Source organism: Microtus ochrogaster, linkage group LG12, assembly GCF_000317375.1.
Source record: "Microtus ochrogaster isolate Prairie Vole_2 linkage group LG12, MicOch1.0, whole genome shotgun sequence".
Classification (NCBI taxonomy): Eukaryota; Metazoa; Chordata; class Mammalia; order Rodentia; family Cricetidae; genus Microtus; species Microtus ochrogaster.
The window spans coordinates 4130192-4140613 of NC_022036.1; the positions used below are offsets into that span (position 1 = coordinate 4130192).

The 10422-nt window shown below is 37.2% G+C and overlaps 1 protein-coding gene across 1 annotated transcript; it reads right to left on the reverse strand.

Moving 5' to 3' along the window:
* Positions 1–9555: 9555 nt before the first annotated feature.
* LOC102000089 (olfactory receptor 2A1/2A42-like) lies at positions 9556–10422 on the reverse strand. The gene has a single exon (XM_013352470.1). It carries the CDS (start codon positions 10420–10422, stop codon positions 9556–9558), a length of 867 nt encoding a protein of 288 aa, XP_013207924.1.

A 10422-nucleotide genomic window follows, 5' to 3' on the forward strand; every position in this document is an offset into this window, starting at 1 on the left:
CATATTCACTGCGCATGCGGGAAGCGGGGGACAGGCAGCTCTCAAAGGCATAGCCAAATATGGAGTTGTTTATAACCAACAAGACAGGATGTGGTGCCATCTTGTAATGACGATCCTGTCCGGCTCACTACAATTATCTGCTTGTATTACAGTTACATCTTGAATTTTAAATAAAGGATATTTAGATATTATGGCTCATGCTTTGTGTACTTGTACTTCAAAGAGTTTGAAACCAGTTTCCCTGAAGAAAATTTCCAAAGCTAAGTTATAGAAAGGAAAGATCACACTCTAAACCAATACAACCCTTTAATACCATACCTTGCAATGAAATAGTTCCCTTACAAATGAAAACAGATGCTGTCCTTACCTTCATAAAAGCATTATTGATACACAGCCAACTTACATTGAATGAAAATAATCTAAATAATATATATATTTTAAAGTCCCAAGCATGACAGTGTGATTGAACATTAGGCTAGTATTAAAATTTTTAGGGTGAAAGATGGTCTAAATTTAATTATTAAATAGATAGGACATAGAAAAATATTGGACTATTTTAAAGCCCCAGATATTGGAAGATGGAAATGTCAGATGTATTATCATTCTGTTAGTACTATTGTTTCAGCCTTAATTTATTCTATAGCAGTTTAAATATTTGCCTATTTTGTGTCTCAGATATTTGTTAAATGACAAATACGTTAAAAAGAACAAACAACTAACTTTTGTTGTCTTAGTGTATCTAGTTTCTTTAAGATATAGTCTCTAAAAATTATGCTAAGTCATCTTTTTCTTTTAATAGGAAATAAGTCCTCCAATATATCAAAACTTATTTCTTGTGTCTGTGTTAAACTATGATCTTTAACATTTGTTAAGATAAACTAAAGGGCTTGAAATATGTTGAAGAGTTGAATTTAATATTTATTTCTTTTATATTATTATTTGATAGCTATTTGATATCTAATATTAATAAAAAAATCAATGGAAGCTAATTATCAAGATGTATGAAAGGAATTTGTATTGATACATATTTCAAGTGCAAATGTAATTTTCAGGTATTGTGATGTACATAAATCCATGAATATGTGATTTCAACATTTAGAAGTTGCTAAACTTTTGTGGAGTTAAAAGTCATCTTGTGACATCTGCCTCTCCTCTGTAGTAGCACACTGGCCAGACAGAGGTGTAATATGACTCCCTGCTGGTTGTCAGCTATGCAGCTCATAAAGAAGCCTGGTTACTTGTAGGTGATAAAAAAGAACTGAAAATGAATTAGTTTTCTTTCTCACACTGTTATAGAGACTTTGTCAGGCCATCTTAGCATGAGTCTATGGAGTGTTATTTTATGCACCAAATACTACAAGATTACAAAGCAGAGCAGGCTGATGGACCCAGTATTGTGAAGACTTCATTGCAAAATTATCTTCAGGACAAAAAGATTCATATAAAGGCAAGCTTTAAACATCAAAACCTTCTAAGCGAAAACTTAGAGCTTTTTGACATTTCTTTCTTCTCTCACTTTCCTACATGATCAGAGACATGTATGTTCCTTTTTACATTCACCCAAAGTACTTTCTGTAGGCTACAGAAATTCTACCATATACTTACTTGTTCAGTGCATTCTAGATGTCTAAACACATCCTTGAAACTATGTACAAAGAGAGGTATGTGTAGAACATAGACTTGGCCTTAGTTTGGCCTCATATTCCATTGGAATAAATACCTTTTTGTAAGTTTAGCATGTATTTTGACAGGTGTGACAAGGATTAAATGAAAACTTTATGAAATATCCAGTATATATTATTTTTCCTGAAATGGAGCATCATTTTGTAACTTATTCTATTAAGTCAGAACATCACTTGACATATTTTTCCAAACTTACAGTGTTAGAATTGCTCACATATAAACTATGAATATTGAGCATGTAAATGAGGTATCCATTGTGAGAATAATTTCTCTTCCAAATCAATAAAGAGTGGTAATAACAAATGATAGCAAACCAAAGCCTAGAAACTTTTACCATCTGGGAGGATTTAGGGAGTGAGGCCAGGCAACCATCTTATCTGAACATTAACTGCAGCATTTCAAGGGTAAATAGTTAGAAGGTAGCACAGATCCTGTCTCCTCAGATCTTCTGTGGAGCTGCAGAAACCTCTCTGACTGAAATGCAGTCATATCCTCAGGAAAGGAGATGGTGTTCCCTCAGGGTCCAACCTAGTTAGCAGCCCTTAGGGGGATCACAGGTAGGGTTATTCCATGAAATATCCTGTATGCCTGTCTCTGCTGAAAGAAGCAACAAGGCAATTGTGTTTTTTCTATTTTTGTTTTTGTCCCCAGCACACAATTAGGAAACAAAACCACCAAGCATACCTCTGAGACTACAACTCTCTTTAGAGTCCCTAAGTACTTCTCAGTATTTGTTCTTATGCTTTCCATAGTGTAGTAGTAAGGCTGCTTGTTCATTTCCCTGCTGCCCAGCAACTCAGATCCAAAATAATCACACAGAAACTGTATTAATTAAATTTCTGTTTGGCCCATTAGCTCTAGCTTCTTATTGGCTAACACTTATATCTTTAACCCATTTAACCCATTTCTAGTAATCTGTGTGTCTCCATGTAGCTGTGGCTTACGGGGTAAAGTTCCAGTAAGGCTAAATCCCTTCTTTCTGACTCTACCCTCCTTCTCCCAGCATTCTATTTAGTTTTCCCCATTTAGCTAAGTTCTGCCTTGCTATAGGTCCAAAGCAGTTTTTTTTTAGTCACCAATGATATTCACAACATACAAAGGGTAATCCCACATCACCAGAATAGCATTGTACCCTTTCTCCATGGGATTCTGGTAAGCCTGCCAAGAAGATGGACCATTGGAGGAGCTGCTGGGTTCGAGTCTTCAAGTTAACCTGCTTTGGCTGGAGTTTGGGTCACCCAGGTTGAATCATACATGGAGGAAGAAAAACTCTAAAACTCCAAGGTAGGGAGGTGTTGTGAAAGGCGTTTAGAGAGTTTATAAGAAATAGTGGAGAGTTCAAGGACGGGTAAAGTATACTAGATAATTTGGGCTACCTCATTTAAGGCAGTACCTTCTATGTCAGGAACCACAAATGGAGGCCATTGCTTGGAAGGTTTCATTTATGTCCTTTGAGACTATCTCTTCCTAGGAAGATAGGAGCCCCTACAACGTGGTTTTCCTTATTAGATACACAGTGCCATTTCATTTTATTTACATATTTTCTGATATTGGGAATTGAAGAAGAAATAATAATTATAATTGAAGCCATACTGAACTTTATAACCCAGTGAGCTAATTACAGGATGATCCTGATCTTCTGGAGTTAAAGCTTAAACCCAAGGGATATTCTCACATCTTTACCAACTTCTCAGGTCATGGCCCTCTCTGTCATGAGCATGTATCCATGATGAGAAAAAACACTGTTGTTTTATTATTTTTTAATTGTTTTTATTGAGCTATGTATCTTTCTCCTCTCCTCTCTTTTCCTTCCCCCTCCTCTCCTGCCCTCTTCCATGATCCCAATGGCTCAAATTTACTCAGAAGATAGTGTCTTTTTCTACTTCACATATAGATTAGATCCATGTATGTTTCTCTTAGGGTCCTCTTTGTTGTCTGTGTTCTCTGGGATTGTGAATTGTAAGCTGGTTTTTCTTTGCTTTTTGTCTAAAAACCACTTATGAGTGAGTACATATGATATTTGTCTTTCTGGTCTGGGTTATCTCACTCAATATGTTTTCTAGATCCATCCATTTGCACACAAATTTCAAGATATTGTTATTTTTTTCCACTGTGTAGTACTTCATTGTGTAAATATACCATATCTTCTTTATCCATTTTTTGGTCAAGGGGCATTTAGGTTGTTTCCAGGTTCTGATTATGACAAACAATGCTGCTATGAACATAGTTGAACATATGTCCTTGTTATATGATTGAGCATCCTTTGGGTATATGCCTAAAAGTGGTGTTGCTGAGTCTTGAGGTAGGTTGTTTCTTAATTTTCTGAGAAATCACCACACTGATTTCAAAAGTGGCTGTACCAGTTTACACTCCAGCAGTGGATGAGTGTTCCCTTTACCCAACATCCTCTCCAGCATAAGCTGTCAGCAGTGTTTTTGATCTTGTCCATTCTTACAGGTGTAAGATGGAGTTGTTTTTATTTACATTTCTCTGATGGCTAAGAATGTTGAGCATTTTCTTAAGTGTCTTTCAGTCATTTTAAATGTGTCTATTGCGAGTTCTCTGTTTAGGTCTGTACCCTATTTTTTATTGGATTATTTATTCTTTTGATAACCAATTTCTTGAGTTCTTTGTATATTTTGGAGATCAGCCTTCTGTCCATTGTGGGGTTGGTGAAGATCTTTTCCCATTCTGTAGGCTGCCATTTTGTCTTGTTGACCATGTCCTTTGCTATACAGAAGCTTCTTAGTTTGAGGAGGTCTCATTTATTAATCGTTTCTCACAGTGTCTGTGCTATTGAGGTTATATTTAGGAAGTGGCCTCCTGTGCCAATGCATTCAAGTAAGTGTTCTTCCTACTTTCTCTTCTATGAGGTTCAGTATGGCTGGCTTTATGTTGAGGTCTTGGTCCATTTGAACTTTATTTTGTGCATGGTGATAGATATGGATGTTTTTTCATTCTTCTACATGTTGATATCCAGTTATTATCCATTTGTTAAATATGATTTCTTTTTTTCATTTTATATTTTTCCTTCATATGGTCAGGGGTGTGGATTGATATCTGGGTCTTTGATTCGGTTCCATTAGTCCTCCTGTCTAGTTTTATGCCAGTACCAGGCTGTTTTTAGTACTGTATCTCTGTAGTAGAGTTTGAAATCAGGGATTGTGATGCCTCCAGAAGTTCTTTTATTGTACAGGATTGTTTTGGCTGTCCTGGGTTTTTTGCTTTTTCATAGGAAGGTAAGTATTGTTCTTCTGAGGTCTGTGAAGAATTTTGCTGGGAATCTGATGAGCATTGCATTGAATGTGTAGGTTGCTTTTGGTAAAACTGCAATTTTTACTTTGTTAATTCTACCTACCCAAGAACATGGGAGGTCTTTCCATTTTCTGTTGTCTTCTTCAATTTCTTTCTTCAGATATTTAAAGTTCTTTTCGTACAGTTCTTTCACTTGTTTCGTTAGAGTTACTCCAAGATATTTTATGTTATTTGTGGCTGTTGTGAAGGGTGGCATTTTTCTGATTTCTTTCTCAGCCCATTTATCACCTTTATAAAGAATGGTTACTGATTTTTTTGAGTTAGTCTTGTATCATGTTACATTACTGAAGGTGTCTATGAGTTGTAGAAGTTTCTTGATAGAATTTTTGGAGTCACTTCTGTAAACTATCATATCATTAGCAAATAATGAGATCTGACTTTTCTTTCCTGACTTGTATCCCCTCGATCTCCATTTGTTGTCTTATTGCTCGAACTAGAACCTCAAGTACTATATTGAATAGATATGGAGAGAATGGAAAACATTGTCTTGTTCCTGATTTTAGTGGGATCACATTAAGTTTTCTCCATTTTGCTTGATGTTTTTTGCTGGCTTGCTGTATATTGCCTTTATTATGTTTTTGTATGCTCCTTGTATCCCTACTCTCTTCAAGACCTTTATCATGAAGGGATGTTAAATTTTGTTGAAAGCTTTTACAGCATCTAATAAGATGATCATAAATGTTTTTTTTTCAGTTGGGAAAAAAACTGTTTTTTTTTTTTAAAAAGGAAAACCAAACAATAATTTCTTATATGAAAAGCCACTGTGTGTAGAGGATACTCTACAAACATTTTATCTTCTCTTTTTTATCCAGGAAATATTCAAGTAATGTAAATGCATCTCCTGTGATAACCCGAGAAATCTTCATTATATAAACAACCCAGTTATAAAGAGTCATTCTAGAACCAGGCATTGGTGGCAACATGTTTAATCCAAGCACTTGGGAGGCAGAGGCAGGCAGATCTTTGCCAGCTCTAGATCAACATGATCTACAGAGCAAGCTCCAGAACAACCAAGCTATACAGAGAAACCCTGTCTTGAAAACAAAAAAACAGAATCAAGCAAGCAAGCAAGCAAACAAAAAGTCATTCCAGTGAAAAAGACTCAATATTCGAGTCAGGTCAAGGTAAACATTCAATTTCATAATGACAAAAAAGGACGTTTGGGAAACATAACACCAAAATCACACCTTTTCTACTGTTCAAGCCAGGAAAGTCTCTGATTCAACAAGCTGTCACTGTGAAACATAAACACATGAAAAATATAAACACATGGAATTAGAATGTTAAGGAAACAAAGTTTAACTGAAACAAATGTTCATAAATATTCATATTATTTTTAATCACATAGAAGTCAGAAAATTGCCTTTATGAAGTATCCTGAAAATCTGTGTGAACTAGGTCTTATAGAAAACATTACAATATGATAAATTTATATTTATATATATTTGAGGATATAAACCTGAAATATTAGAGGATAATAATTAAGTTTTACATTTACAAATACAACAAAAACAAAAACTTAAAAAGTATCCTGAAGGACATAGCACCAATAGCTATCACTGTCACTTAGATTGTCTATATTCTCTTTAAAGTAAACTGAGATAGCATTTATCCTGTGTTGGCTTTTCCTGGGAGATGTAACCAAACATCCATTTGCCCAGACAGAGCACAGATGACAGATCAACAAAACAGACCCACCCAAGCCTAGCTTATTGGACCAGTGAATTTTAGAGTGTTTCTTAAAAAAGTGCAGATGACTAAAGGGAGCCTCACCTCTGAAAAGCCTGCCTTGACAGTGGGTGAAAGCTGTATTTCTGAAATTGCCTACTTGACTTGCAGGCTGTGTAGCTGGACAATAAGTCTCAATCTGTAGCACTGGTTGCTACTGTGCAACTCTGGAGAGGGGTGTTATGTATCTTCTAAATTTCAGGACCATTTTGAGACTTGTGAGTCATTTTCTTCCTGAGTTTAGTCAATTTACTTTACACTGAAGTCAAGAGGGCACCCATTCCAGGAGGAAATAATTCAATTTGAAGGAAGTAGCTACACAATTTCTGGATAAGTATTTACTATTTTAAGGAATAAGAATGCTGCATAAGTTTAGAAATGGAGAAAGCTAACAGCACAGTCAGTATTAATTGAAATAAAAATATTGATGTCCTAACATTATTTGGTTTTAGTGGTCATTCAAAACTCTTTGTTTAAAGCACCTCCAGAACTAGCTGAAAGTAATACATATAGATCCTAACTAAAGCAGGAGGGTGTGACCAGTACTCAAAGAAAACCATCATCAGAGAAATTTGCAAAGGAGCCTTTTCTTAGAGTGGGAAGAACAACTAAGATGTGGGAGGGTGTATTTTCAGGGCAGCATGACAGAAGTGTCCTGGGCAAGGAGTGCTGGTGCAGTCTGAACTGTGTGTCCTGACTGGTTTCACTTTCAAATGTCACGTGTTTATTTGGAATGCATAGATCCTGGGAATAAAAGTGGCAGCACTCATGATAGGGTTTATTTTTCTCAGCTGCTGATGTTAAAGCGCTCCTCTTTACAATGTGCCTGGCAATAACTATCAACACAAGGCTCCATCACCCAGCCCTTTTACATTTAATGTCGGTCATGTTTTCCTAAAGGAGATATAATCCAAATAACTTTGAGCAACTCCTGATGCTGTAGTATATATGAAATTGGATTCCTGAATTATACCCAATCAATCAGAAACAGGGGTCATAACTGGAGCTTTTCATTGCCAGCTGAAGTGGTGCAGTCTTGTGAGAAAGAGCCATTAACTCATGAGATCTGACACTATCTAATATGAGCTACTTGGAGTTCAGTTGGAGGACATGCATTTGCGTGCCACCAGAAAAGGGATTGCTTGGTTTCTGGGGAAAGTTCTCATATATCCAGTACCAATGGTGGAATGTTGGGTGTGTAAGCACAAGAATGGGAGAATAACCATGCTTTTCTCTATTCTTTGATACAGCCTAAATATCCAAATGAAAAACACATACATTAAAAGTAACTTCTAATATTTTACCCTCATGGTGCCACTGAGAAAGACTAGAGACAAGAGTATGATATGGCAAAGTAAAGCAATGATTTCAAGGACTAGAGATGGGGTTCTGTGTGTTAACTGCTTCCTATATAAGTATGAATGCTTGAGTTCACATCCTTAGTTTCTCTTTCCCCAAAATCAGACATGAAAGCACACACCAGTAATACCAGTGCTGCAGAGAGCGAGACAAGTGGATCCTGGGAGCTGGCTGGCTAGCCAGTCAGATAGCAAGCATCAGACTCAGTAAAAAGATCCTGTATCAAAAACTGAGGGGGATATCAGTAGAAGATACCCATAGTCTATCTCTGCTCCCCACATGAATGCACACACACAAACATATACACATGTGTATACATGACTCATGCATATATATGTGTATTCAAGAGTATATACAAGCAGACATGAGAATACAGGTGCATATATACATTAAAATGATTTCATAGACAACTCATTGAAAACCCATCTGAAATATTTGGGTACTGAATGCTGGTCTCTAGTTTTTAAAGAATTTTCAGAACCAGCTAGGTACCAAATATGTCCTGAAAAGCTTCTCACAGAAGAGGAGATGATCATGAAGGGCAGTGACCAGAATCTGAACTAATAGAAGCTGAGGAACTGATGGGAAGATTCTGGGGAAATAATTAATAGAAAAGTCTGCAACAGATATAGATCACATTCATCATTGGACAGTTATAGAGAATATTGTACTACCCAGTTTAAGGTAATTTTCACTTTACAGCTTTTTTCAAGAAGACAATGCTCACATTTACCCCTTTGTTAGCTATCATTGATTCTGTTGAATCTTCAATCTATAAAGGAAGCTTCTGTGACTTCAGCATCTATGGTCTTTAAAAATATATTCTCCCCTTCTTCCTCTTGTAGTTCTTTGTTTTAATAAATGCTTCTCCTTCACTCAGCAAACAAGTTAAGACTTTAATATAGGTCAATAGTTTAATATATAAGTTTGTGGTCTCACAAAGCACAGTAACTACATATCTTAGAGTGTTTCTTGAACTAGGCAAGTGCAGTTGCAAAATGGACTAGTGTGTGAGGGGTTTTCTCTGGGTATAGCTTTTTTGCTTCTAAATCTTGTGCAGTTTGTGAAGATATCTAATTACCTTCAAGGTTTGATGGCATGTAACTTTTGGGGCCTAGAAAATGAGTTATAATATAATAACATAATGATAATACCACAATCATAACTATTATGTAATAGCATTATATAATTCCACATGAATTCAATTGGAAAATAGTCATGTTTGATAAAACCTTGTGTCAATAAGACAACCCATTTATATATTTTTTGAACCTGTAGAAGGAGGATGTGTTCTATTCATCAGGTACAGAAAAATGACAATGTGGATGTTTCTGTATTTAGTTAACAACTGGAGGTTAACATTGCAGGGAACTACTGCAGCTTGTGGTTCATACATCACACCAACTGGAAATGAGTTTCTTTACCCAGTGCTCTCCTGAGAGCACCCTTGACCTCAGCATTCCTCAGACTCTAGATCAGGGGGTTCAGCATGGGGTTGAAAAAACTGTAAAATAGGAAAAGGATCTTCTGCTGCTCTTCGGGGTGCTGGGACTTGGGGGCCATGTACATGACAATGGCACTGCCAAAGAAGAGCCCAAGAACACAGAGGTGGGAGGAGCAGATGGAGAAGGCCTTTCTGTGGCCCTCCCCTGACTGCATCTTCAGAACAGACACCAGGATGCGTGTGTAGGAGATCAGCACCAAGCATAAGGGTCCTACTAAGATGAACACAGAAGCTGCAAAGATGACAACTTTGTTGAGAGTTATTTCAGCACAGGCCAGCTTGAGAACAGACAGGATTTCACAGAAGAAGTGATTGATTTCGTGAGGTCCACAGAAGGGAAGCCTCAGGATGAGACTCATATGAACCATACCAAGGAGGGAGCCGCATGCCCAGGATGTGATAACCAGAGCAGCACAGTCCCTCCAGTCCATGATGGAAGAATATCGGAGTGGGTGACACATGGCTACATACCGATCATAGGACATCACCACGAGGAGGAGACATTCTGTGTGTGCAAAGGCCAAAAAGAGAAAGGTCTGTGTCATGCATCCAGCAAAGGAAATAGGTTTGAATGGATCTAGCAGGTTCACTAGCATCTGGGGCACAGTGTTGCAGGCATAGGCAATGTCAACAATGGCCAGATGGGAGAGGAAGAAGTACATGGGGCTGTGGAGTCTGGAGTCTCGACAGATTATTCCAAAAATGACCCCATTCCCCACCAGGGTAATGGCATAGAATAGGGAGAAAGATGCAAAAAGAATTCTGTGAATCTTTGGGCCAAGGCAGAATCCAAGCAGGACAAACTCTGTGACCATTGTCTGATTTTCCTCCAT

Excerpts from the sequence above, each read along its gene's own strand:
- LOC102000089 (XM_013352470.1), bottom strand. The coding sequence starts at position 10,422 with ATGGAGGAAAATCAGACAATGGTCACAGAGTTTGTCCTGCTTGGATTC.